Raw genomic sequence first — 20,083 nt, forward strand, 5'->3', positions numbered from 1 at the left:
CCTTTTATCGGTCTGAGGTTTAAGCCGTGACATTTGTGATGTTGGGTAAACTTTGATTTTGCATTGTTGTAGTAAATATTGCAGTCGGACGCAATCGTTTGATGGCATTTGGATCCACCGTTGCCTAGTTTTACCTTGATTCACTCCATGGCATTAGATAAACCTACATATACATACATACATATAATGGTACGAAACTTTTTCCTTTTGACGAAAGCGAATTCATATTTATGTTTGGTACGCATTTGTCGTGTTCTGCGATATATTGAAATTCTTCATCGTGAGTTTGACTTTCATATCAGTGACAATATAATGATTCGTGAATTTCGAAATGGAAAGTCTATATTGCAAGATTGCCTGCGAACGTTACTCAAGCATTATTTCTAACTTATTTACTCTCCTAGTCTAATATTATACATTTGGATATATACTTTCGTACACTAATTATAAATCGTGTTTCATTTTCGAACGCAAATACAGCACCAAAAACTATGCATTCATTATATGAGGATTTTAGAAATCGAAATGACTAATGTATGTAAACAGGTCTACTCAACCATATAACTGCATCTATCTAAATGGGATACGACTTTTGAAAGTCGCTAATTCGGCTTTTTAAATTTGGTACCCAAGTACTAATTATATTACCGTGTAATATAAACTCTTCTATTCGTGTACCTATCTACATACATATGTATGTATAAATCAACTTAAAGCAGCTTTTTTATGACTGAAGATCATTAATACATACTGTAATATGAATATTCAGTTTCCCTACTGTTTGTTAAAAGACAGCAAGCTTCTAATCAACCATTTTTTATTATTTTATTTACTTTATATAAGTACATAGTAACAATATATGTAGTTTTCTGATCATGCGAAAATTTTGACTGATTCGAACTCAGAATCAATCACTGATCACGTTTTCATGATCTAGAAAAATGTGTGTGTGTGTGTGTGTATTTTTTTATTATTATTTGTTGTTCATCTCTATATATCTGATCTACATACTGACCCTCCATTATACATATTTAGATAAACCGTTAAACAATTATACTTTTCGCTCATTGCAACTCGATATATACTTAGATAAGCAGAAAGGCGCAGAAACGCAGAATCGTACGGCACAGCATGCCCAGGTTGACTCCAGCTGTGATTGGGAGTGTATTATGTCATTGTTAATTCATATGAACCTTATTATTTCGAAAAGTTTCTTCTATATTTCTTCAATTATGAGAATCACCATTATCGACCACTGTCAAATCTATGTCAATACAAGGAAAATATATCACCAAGAACACTCCAGAGGGTTAGTTCTGGCATGTGCAAAAATATCTAAAAACTTACATATTAAATTATATAATGATTTATTTGAGGTGACATTAATTTACATATTTTACCCATGTGGATCAATTAAATGCAACATAAAACATTACTACTGAAGATTCTTAATCAGATTTGTGTAGATTTGAACTTACCTATCACATTATTCTTAATGTTTTATGAAAGTACATATGTATGTATACATATATGTATGTAGAATGAAAACTTTCTGCGTGACCACACCTCATTCAAAACAAGTCGCATCTCGTTGACCCATCTCGTACGTACAATGTATTATATGTATGTATGGTGACCTCTCGTACCCAACACTCGAGTAAGTATCATGCATACCTCCATACAGACTACACAAGTTGCTTCAACGCTTGATTTTTATTTTATTTCATGTTCCATTTTCTCTGGTTTGAGGATATTTGAGACAAGTATCAAAATGTCAGTATTTTTTTTTTTGCCATCGACTGGTTTAAGGTAGTAGGTATAATATGTTCCTGATTGGTTGTTTGCCAGATACCCTGCTGCCGATCCTTTTTGTACTTGGTCGGTGTTGTTGATGGTGGCTGCGATAGCGGGATTTAAATGTCAACGAAGACTCTCCATGTCGCTAGTTTGGCCTCTGGCGCAATTCAGATAAATTAAGCGACAGCATTATGCAACAATTGCATCGCATCGCGACCGAACGATACAATGTAATGCGACACTAAATACCCGCTATCCCTGAGATCTAATCTGGCGTCTCTTAAATCTTTTCATCGACACTTGTTCCTAATTCCTATGTAGAATATTTAAAAGTGGATACGTACTTTCCAGTGCTCGATCATCGAAGAGCACTCTTTAAACTTTCATGCTCATTGTCATTTTAAGATAATTTCTCCATGTGAAATTTTGTAAGTGTCCTGTTCTGTGTCAAGATTTTTGCACGTTCCATCGATAAGTGGTTGATGTTATGGAGAATACTCAAATTTGCACAGGAAATATTACTCTATGTTGAAAGTTTTATCTTGTTCTGTCCTCGCACACCTTTAACTATCCGATGAAGATCATCACGCTCGTTTTCGTGCCGAGATTGCCTAACACGAAGCGCCCAATATCGGTTTCCGATCCGTCTGCAAATCTGCCGAACGCGTCACAACAGTTCTCGATGATTTATTCAACTCACGTCAATAGGTCAAGGAGAGTATTGAACAGTCGAATTTACATTTGTTTCCTTTGTTCTTTTGGGACGAACTCGCGTTGAACGCAGCCTATTAGAATATGGTGTCGATCAATCATTTTCGTTCCATTTCATACTAATTTATCCTGCGAAAACATTTCAAAAGATACAGTCAACGTTTATTTTTTTTGGTATTATACAAATGTAGATATATTCTTCCAGTGATCATGGCAATTAATTCGGTAACAATTGCTATTATTGCGCTTGTACGGTGATATGCAGTTCGTACTTTAGATGAAGATAATGTTATCTGTGGCACGTTGAGTTTAATGAGTGTTAAATTAATGTAAATTTATTAAACGTATGCTACAGTTGAAAATTACGGTTATTCTGGAACTGAGAATTTAAATCAAGTTCTTCTTTTTCTTAATTTGATCTTTGAATACAAAAATTTAACATTATTCACCAACATTTAAATACATAAATTTAAAATACATCTAACGAAAAATTTATTTCAAGTAAATATAAAAAGTATTTTTCAAGCCACGAAGATTGTCTATATGCACGAAATTAATTATTTTTATTTTCGTTTCAGGATGCTGCATTCTTGATTGGAATTTCTACAAATCGAAATAAAGAAATGTATTTATTCGCTCATAATTTAATTGGCGAGTCGTATGTTGGAGTGGTGCCACGTGGAAATTCATTCCGCCACTGGTCTACGCAAAGCCAATGAATCATCTTCGTGAAGTAATCCAGTCTTCAGAAATACATATGTTTATTGCACATATGTATGTGTATCGTGAAACGATGCAATGACGTTATGAACGTTGGTTTAAGTCAGGAGTCAACAATTTTCAAATATATTTTTGAGTCTCATGTTATTTTTGATCGCTGTAAGTCACAAAAATGTATACCATAGTTTGATATGCCTAAGCGTGTGAACGAAAAACCGCGTGATTTTTTATTTTAATTTAGGTATATCGCACGCAGTTTCGTGAAAAATCAAAAATCTCAGAATATGTACATGTAAATACTTGTATAATGACAGATAAAACTATCTATGTATTTCTCCTATCTTTCCTACGTTTTTAAACTATGTATAACTTATTTCAAAAGCAAAAAAATATTCACCTATATGACGTGTATTCGATTAAATTAATATTTTTTCTTAATTTTGTTTGTAATGGCATATTAGACTGATAGTTTTATATTCATTTAATAACATTATTTAAATAAACTATTCCATTTTTTCATACTCATAAATATAGTTTTTGAATCGTATTTTATTACAAGGTTTATCTTATTTTTCTACTTCTTATTGTTAATTGTACTACCATTTTAATGGTAAATTGTATTAGTGCTATTACCTTAATAAATAAAAAATACATATTTCTTATAAAGTCAATTCATGAAAAATAATTTAGTCTATTTTGTAATATAATTAACCAAAAATGCATTCATATGTGACAGTGATTTTTTAGTTTTAAGTTTACATAATTGAAAGTATAATACTTAATTATTAAATTTTGTATGCCATAATTTCATCATATTTTTATTTAATCTTTGTATTTTACTACCTGTAATACGAATATATAAAAATTACAATTCATTGTTAAATTCTTTAATGAAAATTTTATTATAACTTAATTAGCTTGCAATATTTAAAAATAATCTGTTTTCAAACATGCGGATAAATATCAGTTGATTTATCATTTTTAGTGAACTATTGTGTATAATTAATTGTAATTTGATCTCGTATTATAACTGTCACTGGCTGTTTTTTATTGCCATATTAAAGTGCTGAAACAATTTGTTTCAATTATTATTAAGTAACCCTTATTATGTAAGTTTTAAGAAATTATAGTACCTAGTTTATGTTATGAAATAGGAAAATTGTACTAAGTTGTTACAAACATTGTGAAGTTCATTCATTGTTTACATATTACAATTTTTTAATGTGTCGCAATTAAAAATATGTATCTATCCTTAATCTTTTTACAATAAAATTTGCCACAAGTTTTACTTTAACTGCTTTCTAATCTCAGATTTATCATTACTTTTTTCAAATTTTCAATAATGTGATTTCTATGCAATATTTTAATGAAATTTATATCTCCATGAAAATTTTTCAAATGGTAAAGAATTTTCATCATAATTTTTAAAATTCTTACAATTTTAATTAAACTATCTGATTGTTTGCAATCGGCATTTTAATCGATTATTTGAAAAAGTCATGTAATACTTTATACCAAATGTGTCTTTTTTTATACACAATCAGTTAACGCACTTTTATTTAAATACACTATTATTCCCATTATATAAAACATATGATATATGTATATTGATATACATAAATACATACCTGTACTAGCCATAAAACATTATTTGTAAGATAATGAATAAAAATTCTTGGAGGCCTGAAAGTCCGTTACATTAGTTGATGATGAACACACCAATTTCAAAGTATGGGTCTTTTGGTTTGGTCAATATGCATTATCTTCTTTGTGTTAATTTTTTAACCATTTATTTATCTTCATCAAATTTCTGGAATGAATAATGTATTATAATTATTAGATTATATTTTTGTATATGTACATAAATGAGTTTGTTTATCCATCAATGTTTTGACAATGGTGATGCGATTTTCCGGCCTTCGACAATTAACACATTTATTCAAATACATACATATATATTTTATACCATATTACAATTATATTGTATATCCTTTAGTAAATTTAAAATCAGCAGTCTCAAACTATAATAATATACAACATATTATAAGGATACCATTTTTTATATTTTATTTTTCTTACACATTCACATTTAACTTTATCTACATATGCATACACATAAGTACCTATGTATGTACATACATATATACGAAGTATCAATAGATAAAGTATTGTGATCGCGAGAAAACTGGACCTTGAGACTTTGACTGATTTTCTTGAATTAATTGCAAAAGGATATACATATGTATGTATGTGAAATGTAATGTATATGTATTTATTCGTGGTAATAAATAATAATATACATATATAAATACATATCTTTTTATTTATATATGTATGAATGTATGTATTTATGTAACGTACATATATTTGATTTTAATTAGTTTTATATGTTATCAATATCGCTGACATAATAAATGAACGTCATATTGAACTATTTTTTTTATTTGGCTCATTTTGTAATATACATATATAAAATGCACTGCATTCATGTACAAAATTAAATAAAAGGAAACTTATTGAACTTAACTTTTTTCAATATTGGTTATTATGCATATTTATAATACCTTCCATAACTTCTCTCGAATATTTTTTTCCATTAATTCAACTTATGTAGTTCGCATACATCAAAATCAATATCGAATTTCAATGCCAAAGAAAATAAAATGCTATTAAAATTCGCAATTCCTATCATTCAGTTTTACATATACAACCAAAATATGAGAAGAATTTATTTATACATATACATATATGTATGTAGAAAAGAATATATAACAACTTATTTGATATTTAACGTATCAGGATCATTTATGGTTTGCAAAGCCAATTTTTAAATATAAAATAATTAATTGTTTTTCAAAAATTGAAAACCGATTTTAAATAAAATATCAATGTGACCCAAAGAGTGGAAGTAGTTCAAAATCAGATCACACATTTTTAACGGGCAGGATTTTCATTGAACCAACAATGTGAAGCTTGTTAAAATGGATCCATAATGGGTAAAAGATTTATTTAAAGAACAACAGGAAAGAACTAGAGTAAACCTTTCCCAAGAGAACTTCATACATGATGGTTAACTTTATGAAATATGTAAGTATGTATGTATGTATGTTGAAAATCGTCTAAGCAATAGTAAAAAAGAAAGGTAAGTTTATGCTAAATTATAATATAAAGCAGTAAAAAATATGTATTTACAATATACATATATAAAATGCATATACATATACATTTTCACTGATAAAAGAGCAATTTCTAGGTGCACAGTTTTCTAAAATTTATTCTCACTTTATTAATATATATATGTACCGGTCTCCGTGACGAGACAGAATGTTAAATGACAGAAAACGCAATTATCGGAAGGCAAAGATCGAAAATCGAAAGATCAAAAAAAAAATGGTGCATGGTAAACGGTACATACTCACTTAATTTGCGCGAGCAGGATACAACAGGAACAAGGGGAACAGGCTTTTCCTCCCGTATTAATGTGCGCGCGCAGAATAAACTTTTAACTAGTGCTTCCATTAGTCTTATGAATAATTTTAAGAAAATTATTTGAAGAATGTGTAGTATTTTAATTTAAAATCCTTTTAGGCCCCTTAACCGTTTGCCCGCGGCCGTCTTCTATGGAAGCTTTGGGCGACAAGTCTGTAGTGCGGCTGTCTTCCATAGAATTTCTGAACTTTGCACGGGATTTTGAGCCTTATATGCGCTTATTTCAACTGTTTTAAGGTTCAAAATTGGTTGAATATATTACTGAGAGTTTAATGCCATCTATTCAATTTGCTTAAAATGAATATATACCAGTCAAAATTAGTTTTTTGTGGAACCATACTGAAACCTCGTTTATGTGACGTCACGTCTTCATACAATTGAGACGATACGTCAATTGAGACGATTGAGACGATACGACGATACTTGTATGAAGAATGATTATATGATAATTAAGCCAAAACTACGAGATATATTATATATTTTATTGTTTAAAATAATACTTTATGTGTTAATTAACATATCTGGTTACTTGAGTAAATATTAAAATCTGTATTTAAGAGGGCTGTACACCCGAAACCTTAATTTTGTTACCGTTCCTTTCTTCGATATATATATTGAGTGTATGTATATATTGAGTGAATGCGACAATATATATCAATATATATATATTGAGTGAATGCGACAGTTGCGCTTCGACCAGATAAAACGTATTTTAAATTGACAAAATCGAGGTTTCGTATTCTACTATTTTCTCCTCCAAAACTGGACCAATTTCTAAAAAAATTTCATCATCAGTATGAGAAAGATACTTTCTGTGCATCTATCGGCGTATTTTTTTAAAAATCGACCGTTAAATAAGCACGCTGGACTCGTTTCGTGGGTGTAAAAAAGAGGCGATTTTATAGATTTTTGGCGGCTCCTAGCTCCTTTAAAAAATAATTAATCAAAAAAATAAAACGATAGATGCACTCCAATGGTAGATATCCATAGCATATTAAAAAATAATTCTCTGGTGCCATAATTGAGGAAGGGAGAAGTATAGTACGTTTGTATGGACAAGGCGCTGGTGTCCAGCCCTCTTAAACATCGTTTCTCATATCTGCTATTTACTAATAAATTTCAGTTTTTTTTCGTACCTTAGCAATGTGAAGAACAATTCCATATTAGGTTTTTTTAATGTAAAATTATTCCATTTATATGATGAGGTGAATTGAAAAAAATAAACTATCAAAACCGAGCTAAAATTTAAAAAAAAAAAACCTTCAAAAATCGGTAAAATTTACGATTTCCACAAGCTTGAATGGGCTGGTGGCGGTGCAAATAATTTCTCTAGTGCCATAATTGAGGAAGGGAGAAGTATAGTACGTTTGTATGGACAAGGTGCTGCTGTCCAGCCCTCTTAAGGCCGAAAACTCGATTGCCAAATTCGCGAAAAAGGTGCCACGTACAGTACTTTTTCGCTATATTTATTGCCGCGGGCAAAGGGTTTATCTAAAAGTATACGCGTAACTACTAAGGCATAGTAGTTACGCGCCTGAATCGTAGTATATTATTGCTGGTGGCGATCAACTGTCCGGAAATGTGGCCGTTACGACCAAACAGTGTGGTCGTTAACGACCGGACGCTTTAAATAGCACGAGAGGTTGGGGAAGCGTTTAGTGCAGTCGGCGGCGTCGCCGGCTAAACATCGTAGTTGTTTCGCGGACGAAATCTCTCCGAACGCAATGGCGGACGGTTCGTGGAACAGTGATGACGAGCTGACAGATAACGGGACGTCTCAGCCCCTGTTCCAAGTGCAGCTGACGGGGCCCCAGACGGCCCGAGTGATCGGGAAGGGCGGGCAGAGCGTGAAGCGCATCCAGCAGGAATCTGGAGCTCGAGTTCAGATCAATTCGTCTGCCCAGCGAGGACCCTCGACTCTCAGAGTCACCGGCTCTTTGCCAGCTGTCAAGAAAGCCCGCGACCTCATCAACGCCACTCTCTCGGCAGCCGAAGACATCAGGGAGCGGCGACCGCGCCGAGAATTCACACCCCGTAAACCTGATCCGGAACCTGAACCCGAACCCGAACCGGAACCGGAACCGGAACCCAGCTCACACACAGAACCACAACCCGAGTCAAATGGAGGTTTCCAATGTATTGACTGGGATTTGTTGAACAGAAACCTAGCTGAATGGACACGTGCACGAGATCTCCGCCTGCAGCCCCTTGTCAAAAATTTATACACCCCATCTCTATCGACATCGTCCATGACACTCCAACAAGCCGAAGAGTGGCGATTGGCCAACAATAACATAACGATGAATTTCATCATCTCCGAGACGAAAGTAGCCCCCGGTCAAAAAATAGAAGAAACTGGACCGCCAAAGCCTCCCCCGAACAACGAGCCCTTGAACCCCATCACCACTTTCGAGAACGGATTCTCCGATTATCCAGACATACTGAGCGAAATCGAAAAACAAGGATTCGAGAAACCGAGTCCGATCCAAGCTCAAGCGTGGCCTATTCTCCTCTCTGGTAGGGATCTGATCGGAATCGCCCAGACGGGCACCGGGAAGACTCTTGCTTTCCTCCTCCCCGCTCTCATCCACATCGACGCTCAGCCGACCCCTCGTAAGGATCGCATCGGTCCCAATGTTCTGATCTTGGCGCCCACGAGGGAACTGGCCCAGCAGATACACAAGGAAGTCTGTAAGTTCTCATACAAGGGAATAAAGTCCGTCTGCGTGTACGGTGGCGGCAACCGATCTGAGCAGATCACGATGATTCAATCCAAAGTACAGATCATCATCGCAACTCCCGGACGATTTAACGATCTGGTCGATGCCAAAATTGTGGACATGGAGGCCATCACGTTCTTGGTGTTGGACGAAGCGGACAGGATGTTAGACATGGGATTCGAACCTCAGATTCGAAGGTCCCTGGTATACATCAGGCCTGACAGGCAAACGGTGATGACCTCGGCCACATGGCCATTGAGTGTACGCCGCCTAGCTGAGAGCTACATGGAAAATCCGATTCAAGTCGTCGTGGGGACTTTGGACCTAACGGCGGTCCATACAGTTCGCCAACATTTAGAATTTATTGAAGAGGATGATAAATTCAATACGCTGTTTAATTTTCTAAAAAACAAAGACGCCGATGACCGCGTCATAGTGTTTTGTGGAAAAAAGGTGACTACTACTTGGGTCGCGTCCGAGATTGCACTCCTCGGTATTGACTTTACAAGTATATACGGGGGCCTTGATCAAAGCGCCCGGGAGCAAGCAGTTGAGGACATGCAGAATCGACTGGTTGATATTCTTATCGCTACAGATGTTGCCAGCCGCGGTCTGGATATAGAAAATGTCACTCACGTCATTAATTATGACTTCCCACACAACATGGAGGAGTACGTCCATCGAGTCGGAAGAACTGGTCGTGCTGGAAAACCGGGAACCTCGATCACATATGTCACGAGATCTGATTGGGCGAAAGCTTCCGAGCTGATCAAAATATTAGAGGAGGCGGATCAGGATGTGCCCGATGAGTTGAAGGACATGGCCGAGCGGTTCGAGGCCATGAAGCTAAGACGAGGTGATGGAAATGGGCGAGGGAGAGGTGGTGGTGGTCGCGGAAGAGGTGGTGGATTTGGAGGTGGTGGTGGATTTGGAGGCGGTAGACGAGGTCGAGGAGGATTTGGAGGAGGATTTATGTCTAATTTTGATTAATTATTTAAATTCTTTCAAAATTTGTTTGTGATATTGAGATGTTTTGTTTTTTAGTAATGGTTAATATTTAGTAGAAATCCTAGAAACTAGAAAACCTGATCCAATAACCAAAAGGAAAGCCAAACTTTTGTCTATTACGTTACTACTTTTAGGGGCATGTATCTATATTAATTTACTATTGATTTTGGTCTTTCAAAAATAAGCCACATTTGTCATGACCGTTTGAATGTGAACTACTTCAAATCAAATAACAATAGTGAGAATGGCTGTGATAAAAATATTTCGTAAGTATCATAATAGTTTATACATGTAGCTCGTATTTGTTACACATTGTAAAAAAAATTTGGACGACGATTGTTTGATAGAAAATATATTTAAATTGTTACCCAAGTGAATTTGTATGCTGTTTTGTTCTACTGCAGCTTATATATATATATATATATATATATATATATATATATATATATTTGTCATTGAAAGATCTGATTATTTATAACATTAGAATCATTCCTCTTGTTAGTGATAAATTCTACTGAATATTACACCCATTGGGGAATATTATTGGACTTAGCTGATAATAACGATTTTTTATTATTAAAATAACTGATATTTTAATAACAAGATAACTGTTGAATTCCCGTTTTATTTTTTATGAAAATGTTTGTTATTAGGATTACATGTATTTTTATCTATAAACATATAGATAAAAATATTTTTTTACTCTTAAAAAGTTAGCTTTTTCTGTTTGTTAATTTTAAAATGTTTTGTGATGGAGTTACAATTCGACATTCCACGCTTGTAAAATATATGTTTTTTTTTTATTTTAGTTAAACTATATATCCTTATCGAATATCCTTAACTGGATTGTACTTTTCTTAATTCATTTTCATGAAGTTAAGAGCTATTATTGTCGACTTTTTCGTTTTGTTTTGTTTATTTTTATATTGAAAAAATCTTTGTAAACATTAAACTGTTTAAATAAATCACTGTATTTTCATATTATGCTTTAATATTTTATATTTTTAAACATTGAATTACCCTATCCCCCCGTTTTATACATATTTGATTTAAAACAAATTAATGACACATACTCATTATTCCAATGATATATACTGTTTACAATGGCACACTACTTTGGTAATAAAATTGGTGAATCTTAAACTTAGATTTAGCATAATTTTATTTTCTCAAATCTGGACGATTTTTTGCTCGCACATTTCGTACTTTTCATTTATTACATTTCAATTTAAAATTTACTAGAATTAAATATCTAATTAATTCATTATTTATCCAAGTAAAAGATTCTGCTCCACCAAAACTGTTTTCTCATAGCATGTATGAAAGACATTAGTCATTAATTTGTAATTTTTTGTTTACTGACAACATCAATAGCACTCGCTTTTGTACATTCCACATCAATATAGATACATAGGTCCTTCCATAGAAATTTGTCATTCTAAAACGTGCCATATAGCGGGGGTAGTTCGAGGGTTGGAAGTGCGGGGACTATTGGAACCATCCATTTTTTTTTTTGCTACTTTGGAACCATTTTTAGCGAGTGAAGGTGCATCTACTCATTAGGTATATCGATGACTTTCCATAATCGAAAAACAATTTTAAGTTGCCCTTGCACAAATATTTCACCACAATCATTATCAAAGAAATGTTTGATCGTTCTTATAGATTTCAAGCACATAGCTGGATGTCATCATTGTGGGACTATATCTTGAAACCGGGACAGTCCCGATCAAAATGGTACGTATGGTAAGCTTAAAAAATAGTATATACCATTTTTTTAATCTTACATCGATGTAAATCAAATACTTGAGAATTTATGGAATATCTGAGAATTATGAATTTTATGAAATGTAAGACTAATTACTGCAAACTACTGAATTTACTACATTATTGGGAAGAATATTCCAAACTGTAACCACTCAATCTCTGATCAATTTATTCGATTTTCTTTGTGGAATTTGAGAGTGTGACCTGTGAGATGGGTGTTTTCATTGAACGTAATAAGTTTGGACATATGATAATTATAATGATTATTTATTATTTTAAAGACTTTGATTAAGTAGCCTCTTATTCTTTTCATCTCCAATGTAGTGAGATTCATACTTTTCAACCTCTCGTTCTAAGAAAGTGATTTAAGTTCAGAAGGCATTTTTGTAATTTGTATTTTGTACCCTTTCGATACATATAACATATTTTTTAAAATGAGGATTCCAAATGCTAAAAGCGTATTCTAATTTAGGCCTGATAAAAGTTTCATAAATTTTTGATAATATTTTTAATTTGAGAAAATTGAATACACGTTTTATTATATACAAAAAAATGAATAACATTTGTTCACAATGTGATTAATATGAGAAGTCCATTTTAGGTCACAAGTAGTGATGATACCCAGGTCTAATTAATGTTGGACACAGTCGACAAAATGATTGTCTTTTTTGTAGAAAAAATTTTGATTTTTACTAACCTCTTATTAATACCTAGGTGCAGTCAAGGCCGTCGAGAAGAATCCCGGGCCCTATTACAAACTAAAAATACAAGATCTTATAGATATATTTTTAATATGCGAAAAATCTATCAGAACTATTAGCAAAATACCTATTTTGGTTGTTATTTTTACTTACCTCCTTTCGTGTTAGTGGACATTTTTATCTCTTATCTGATCGTTTTTTCAAAATAATTGAATAAGAAAGTATGATATAATAGATACGATTTCACATGGACACAAAGAATGCGTGGATTGAAAAATAATAAATATTTAGCATTACATAAATATGTGTATTTGTATGTGGAATAATATAAAATATCAATATCGGTTAATCGAACATCCCGATACGGGGCCCATTGAGTAGTCCGGGCCCGGGAACTTTACTCCAGCTTTCCCCACCTCTCATCAGTCCTGGGTGCAGTGCAAAACATTTTTTGACATTCAAAGTTAAAAGCCAAGTTTTTGACCACGTATTAATGGTGTCAAAATCTTTTTGCAAACAGTACTTAGCTATGTGTATCGTTAATAAAAATTACAAAAAGATTTTGATTCATGGTTTTTCACATACATATATAAATAAGTGACTTCAACCTCTAGCAATGATAGGTGTAAATCACTCACGGGATAATATTCTATCCACGAGCATTATATGCATGTTGTATATGCGGGTAGATGTATTTGTAATTCCAGTGTGCGCAAACTGTGGTGTATTGGCGGATGTCTGACAAGTTATTATCAATATAAATACGTCCCACTGTCCGATTGGACGACTAGTAGGCTAGAGAGACTTTAACCGTTCACTCCATGCCTGCAAAGCGCTCGTTTGCCTTGTAATAGTGGCAAATAGTTTCACTTCACTCTTTCAACTAAAATTTTAATTGATTAATTTCTAACATAGGTGTATCATTACATAAAAATATTGAATTGGGGAATTTCGAATAAAATTTTAGCTCGGCTTGTGAAGGTATTTTTGTGAAAAAAAGGAGTTGTTATCGAAAATGCAAAAAAAAATATTGTTATTTTCTTTTATCTGCTTATCATCGTTGATATCACTTGCGGGTAAGTTTAAATTCTGTTTCTCAATCCGTTTCTTAAAAAGAAATAGTCAAAGCATTAATGATTAAAATTAAAAATATTTATTTGTCGATGGAAATCGGATACATTTTAAGAAATAGAAGCCACTTGTAATTTACAATTAAATTCTAAATCAAAAATATACATAAATACAAAAAGTGATTGGATTTCCGGAAGTTAAGAATTACAAAAACAAAGTTTTATTTGTTCCTATCAAAATAATTATATATATATAAAATAAGTGATTCAATTTTAAGGACAATTTTTTTTTTCAATTTTCATGCAGCTATCTGTCCTCGGGACATTCGGAGCATTTCTTCTTTCCTAGCTTGTGGGTGAAATTCCCATTGGCAATTCACTCTCTGTTACTGGTCCAAGGGATCACCTCTCTTGAGTTTTTTTATCGGCTTGTTATCTAATAACTCCCTGGTCAGACTGTTGGGGTGGTTCTTAAGCCTTTCTTTATATTTTGAGACCGCAGAGCTTGACTCTTCAATGACCGTTGCCATCTCGGTGGATTATGTCATTTGGGACAAACCAAGGGGCGTCCAGTATAATTCTCAGGATTTTGTTCTGGAACCTTTGGATTATTTCGACGTTCGTTTTGCTCGCTGATCCCATAGCTGTATCCCGGACATCCATATTGGTTTGAGAATGGCCTTATAAACCAAAAGTTTGTTCTCCGTGGTCAGTTTTGAACTCATTCCAATTAGCCAGTAGTGTTTCCGGAACTTGAAGTTTAGTTGCTTCCTTTTTGTCCAGATGTGCTTCCTCCAGGTCAACCTGCGGTCCAGGTACACGCCCAGGTATCTTGCCTCCTCTGCCTGTGGGATCACTGCGTTGTTCAGCTTTATTGGAGGACAAGTCTTCCTCCTCATTGTGAAGGTTACGTGGACAGACTTTTGTTCATTTGCCCGCACTGAGGTTTTCTTGCAGGTATGATGAGGCGATTTCCGGGTCTTCGTGTGAGGCCATCACTACTGTGTCGTCAGCAAAGGTCGCAGTGGTCACTCTGTTCGTTGTTGGTAGATCTGCTGTGTATATAGGATACAAAACAGGGCCTAGTACACTACCTTGGAGATTTTTAAGGACAAATGGGCTTAAAAATAGTATGTGAACGATAAAAAATGAATTAAATTTCACAATTCTACAACTATAATTTCCATATTTAACATACATATTTACATATGTAAGTGAATTGCATAAGCTACATATATTAATACGTATTTATTATATAACAAACATGTCTACGATTTGAATTTCACTTCAAACTATTTAGTTTACACATTATGTATGTACATACACAAACATGTATAAAAAAAACATGATATAATGTTTATATAAATACATGAATTATACGATACTTATTTTTTGACGTTGTAAATAAAATTTGACTAATATGGAAATTAAACTAATTTCTCATATACAAATATCCTTTTTTTTATATATGTTCCTTTCTTGAGGCCCCGTAGAACTCCAAGCTGGCTCTGTACGAGAGCCTAGAAAATGTATCATATTTGGTGGTTCGAAATTGAAAATATGGATTTACAAAACGGACAAATAAACTTTAAAATTTTTGTTTACTTAGTTGGTGACAAATCATGTGTGCCAAGGATGTATAATCACAGTTCAGTAGTGTGTGTTTGCAACTCTACTTATTGTGATGAAATATCTCAATTGAATGCTCTCAATCGTGGACAATATGTACTTTATTCGTCCAGCATGGTGAGTAATTATCAATTAGATTTAAAAAAAAACAATATCTCAAATAAATAAATAATATATTAAATACTAACTTACTGTTCTTAATGTTTTTATTATTATTTTTTTTAGCTAGGGATGAGATTTGAGAAGCATGGCGGCTTATTTAATAAAAAACAATATACACACAAGAAAAAAAACACTTTTTGGGATTGGTTTAAATTTAATATCAGAGGTCTTGGTAAGATTTTTATGATTAAAAACTATGTTTAATGTTTGTGTAAGTATTTCGGCTTGCTCATGATAGGGCAGAATTCGTACGGGCCATAAACAATGTCTGCCCATGGTAGTCGCCTACCATGGGCATTACAAGATTATGTAATAATAATACAAATACATAAAAACATGTAGTGAAATCATTTTCAATACTATTGGTCGCTTTAAAAATTAAAACATTACCGAGTACCTTTTGTGCCGTCGGTGATGCTTTTGCTTGGCGCCATCGATTGATGTTAATTTATTATTTTAATGCAAATGGCTAACAATAGTAATATTTATCCTATCGTTTTTTCATTTTATATAATATTAATAGATAGACCCATCATAAATATTTCATATTTATAATGTATTATATATTAGATAATGTGCATACACACAAAAATCGGGCAACACTTATATTATAGCTTATATTATATGTATATTAAAAAGTATTCTCACAAGTATCATTATAATCTAGGGAAATATAATGATAATCGTTTCCAGTACAAAAAGTTAGGAAATTATTTAAATATTGAAACTATTCTTATCTTATAATGTCAATTTGTTGATTTTAAGCTATACTTAATGGAATCATGTTCTTTGAGAATTTATTAACAGTCAAGATAAAAATAACAATAAACTTCACTAACATTACATATACATATGAATGTATATTTATGAGAAAAGTTCAATTAGCAAATGACAAATGGATGGCAAATATGTGCATACCTATTCATACATGTATTTTACAAACACCAAAACCATTATGTTTATTTAGGGTAATAATTTCTTAATATTGAAATTATTTCAGGTGATTCAACGTTAAGGATTCACAGAGACAAAACTTTTCAAACTATTGAAGGTTTTGGTGGTGCTTTTACAGATGCAACTGGAATAAATATACTTAGCCTTAGTAAACAGGCCCAAAAACGCGTTATTGAGTAGGATATGTACTTTGTTATTAATATATATATATACAAATGTTTTTAGTTAAAATGAGAAAATTATTACTGCCTTAAAATTATTATTACATTTTTCAATGTAAAAGGGTTTGCCAAAAATTTATCATTTATGATCTAAAGTTTCATTTGTGCATTTTTACAGCTCATACTTCAGTAAAAATGGCTTGGAATATAATATGGGACGAGTTCCAATTGGAGGTTGTGATTTCTCTACACATCCTTATGCATACAATATGCAACCTGAACATGATGTTTATCTCTCAAATTTTTCATTAACAATGGAAGATTTCAATTATAAAGTAATCAATATATGTATTTTATTTTGTAGACTGAATTTGAATATATTCATAGTTATGAGATAAACGTTCATATATTATTGTTTCAGATTCCCTTAATTCGAGAAGCTATGAATGTTGCAACAAATAGCATACACTTACTTGGTGCTGCTTGGTCTCCACCCATATGGATGAAATCAAATAATAGAATTGGTGGCCCCAGCTCATTAATTCACAAATACTATCAAACATGGGCTGATTACCATTTGAAGTGACATACAAATTATAGTTTATACCATGAAATACAATTATTCTTGAAGAAATATCAAAGTTTTTTTCATATTTTTAAAGATTTTTGCAAGAATATAAGAAAAATGATGTGAACTTTTGGGCAATATCTACCGGAAACGAACCAACCACTGGCTTGGTTCCAGTGAATACTTTCAATTCACTAGGTTGGATACCATCGAGACAGGTTTGTTATTTATTGATAATAATAAATTGCACATTTACCTTCTAGTTTTGTTATATTTTTATATGTTGTCAGGCAAAGTGGCTGGTTAATAATTTAGGACCAACAATAAGGAATTCGGAGTTTTCAGATGTGTTGATATTAGCTTTGGATGATCAAAGATTTAATTTACCATGGTGGTTAAATATAGTAAGTGTAATTCATTTAAACAGCATTTCACAGTGAGATTTCATTAAATCGAAAGCACACTATGCTTTAATACTTTTCTAGATGGCAGAATCAAATGCTACAAAGTACTTTGATGGCATTGCTGTTCATTGGTATTGGGATGATCTCACGCCAATAAGTGTCATAGAAAATACCAAACAACTGTTTCCGGGTAAATTTATTATTTCTACTGAAGCGTGTGTGGGTAAGTATAACACTATAACCAGAGAGATGTAATAAGAATAGAGAGGCCCTTACGAATAAATAATTTTTGACAATTTTACACGGTACGTCTCTATAAATAGGCTACATCGCACGGAATACAATCGGATCAATTTACTTATAAATATGTATCCCATGTTGTTTATTGTGTGTTTTTGAATGTATTGTGCAATTTTTTTCGATGCTTGCCCATCTTACGAGTAATATAAACAAACAGAGAAGTTTTTACCGGACATACGTCGAGCACCAAGCATCAAATACGACTGTTGCTAAAATTATTTAGATCTGTCCGTGGACAGAATGTCACTTGACAACAAAAGAACACCTAAAGCCACTTCTATTAATATTACATTTCTCCGACTGTAACACAGTAAATTGATTTTAATCAAATGAAAAAAAAATAACATCATAAATCCGTCGAAATATTATTTCAGGTGACAAGCCTTGGCAAAAAGAAAAGGTTGAGCTAGGTTCATGGAGTAGAGCTGAAAAATATATTAAGGACATTTTGGAGGTTATCTATTATTATAAATTAAATTTCATACGTTTTTCATCGGTATAGTTTTTTATTGAACATACATACAATAATTTAAAATTTATAATTTTGATATACTATATATATTTAAAAAATGAAAATAAATGTTGTCATTTATAAGATTTAAAATTTCAATCATTATTACTTTATCTACATATATATATATATGAAGTTTAAATATTTCGACCCATAAAACGAAAATGAAAACCGAAATATTTTCTGATTTTAGTTCTTGATTTCAATGGAAAGAATTAACAGAGAATATTTGATGTATTTTCTACTCATATAAAACAATGCATCCATAAAAATAATTCAACATTGTATGCTTCTATATACTTATTTATTTTTTTAGAATTTGAATCACTGGCACACAGGATGGGTCGATTGGAATTTAGCATTAGATAAAAGAGGGGGACCAAATTGGTTTGATAATTTCGTTGACTCACCAGTGATCGTCATGCCTGAAAATGATGAATTCTTGAAACAGCCAATGTTTTATGCAATAGGACACTTCAGTAAATTTATACCACGAAATTCAAAAAGGATTTTCGTAGAGAGAATAACTGGAGACATCGATAATGTAGCATTTTTAAGACCAGATGGAGGAATCTCTGTTGTATTTTATAATCCGTATGTATATAAAATAAAGTAAAAAACGTAAAGTATTATACAACAAGCACTTATTTTTATTTACAATGCAAATTTTTTCGTTTGAAGGTTTGACAGTGACACAAAAGTTAGTATAGTGGAAGACCATAGAGGATATATAGAAATCGAAGTTCCAGCTCGTTCTATTCATACTCTTACATATTGGTAAAAGATACTGCTTGAATCTCCTAGACCATATTATAGTGATAGGAATTTTGTGTAATTGTACTTAGTAAATTCAATTTTTTACACAATATATTACCTGAGAAAAAATTTTGTGTGGTGTTTTTAATCAACCTTTTAAAAAGTTTGTAACTATGAATATCTAAATTTTTATACTAAGGTATAAATTAGCTAATCACCGATATTTTCCATATATTATATGATTTAAAAATCTTAATCTAAAATATTAAATACATAAATAGCCAGCAGCATGGCGCAGTTCTTGGGCCTTTGCCCAATAACTGCGAAAATATTTTTTTCTTAGTATACCTGTAGTGCTGCTGGTCAGACTTGGATATTTGTGACTCCAGGTCGATCGTTTCCTATCAGAGTTTGCCAATTTTTCTGATTTCATTGTCGAAACGGTTCCTGAATTAAATCCTAACTACTATTTCACCACTATTTGAGTATGATTAATGTACAATAAAATGTATGTACAGGTTTAAAATTCATAGATGTCTCGTTAATAATCAAGTTTTTAAGTGTCTCGTAATTCAGCGACTTATGTAATAAAAATGCTGCATTGTTTGTAATTGGCCAGGAAGGCGCATTGGGGTTTACCTGTTAGACCTTCCTG

The 20,083-nt window shown here is 32.5% G+C and overlaps 3 protein-coding genes across 5 annotated transcripts in view; all 3 read left to right on the forward strand.

Annotated features, from left to right (window-relative positions):
• Positions 1-4,519, forward strand: part of sano (CABIT domain-containing protein serrano) — a 153,361-nt gene extending 148,842 nt beyond the window's left edge. For both annotated transcript variants that reach the window (XM_077439479.1, XM_077439480.1), the window contains one exon: positions 3,087-4,519. The gene's annotated coding sequence lies outside the window, so the exon portion shown is untranslated. The remainder of the gene's footprint in view (positions 1-3,086) is intronic.
• A 3,857-nt stretch (positions 4,520-8,376) lies between these two features.
• Positions 8,377-12,182, forward strand: LOC143918462 (putative ATP-dependent RNA helicase DDX43). 2 transcript variants are annotated; one of them, XM_077440418.1, is made up of 2 exons: positions 8,381-10,293; positions 12,111-12,182. In XM_077440418.1, exons 1-2 carry the CDS (start codon positions 8,442-8,444, stop codon positions 12,155-12,157), a joined length of 1,899 nt encoding a protein of 632 aa, XP_077296544.1. In that variant the 5' UTR covers positions 8,381-8,441; the 3' UTR covers positions 12,158-12,182. The 2 variants fall into 2 exon arrangements, with proteins under 2 accessions (XP_077296543.1, XP_077296544.1); XM_077440417.1 differs by lacking the exon at positions 12,111-12,182 and having other exon boundaries at positions 8,377-11,428.
• Positions 12,183-13,627: 1,445 nt separating this feature from the next.
• On the forward strand, positions 13,628-19,552 carry LOC143918464 (lysosomal acid glucosylceramidase-like). Its single transcript, XM_077440419.1, has 12 exons — positions 13,628-13,989; positions 15,593-15,729; positions 15,838-15,946; positions 16,775-16,904; positions 17,068-17,224; positions 17,311-17,471; positions 17,552-17,675; positions 17,748-17,861; positions 17,943-18,084; positions 18,536-18,615; positions 18,989-19,266; positions 19,354-19,552. Exons 1-12 carry the CDS (start codon positions 13,929-13,931, stop codon positions 19,451-19,453), a joined length of 1,593 nt encoding a protein of 530 aa, XP_077296545.1. The 5' UTR covers positions 13,628-13,928; the 3' UTR covers positions 19,454-19,552.
• Positions 19,553-20,083: the final 531 nt, after the last annotated feature.

This window comes from Arctopsyche grandis, chromosome 10 (assembly GCF_051622035.1).
Source record: "Arctopsyche grandis isolate Sample6627 chromosome 10, ASM5162203v2, whole genome shotgun sequence".
NCBI classification, from domain to species: domain Eukaryota; kingdom Metazoa; phylum Arthropoda; class Insecta; order Trichoptera; family Hydropsychidae; genus Arctopsyche; species Arctopsyche grandis.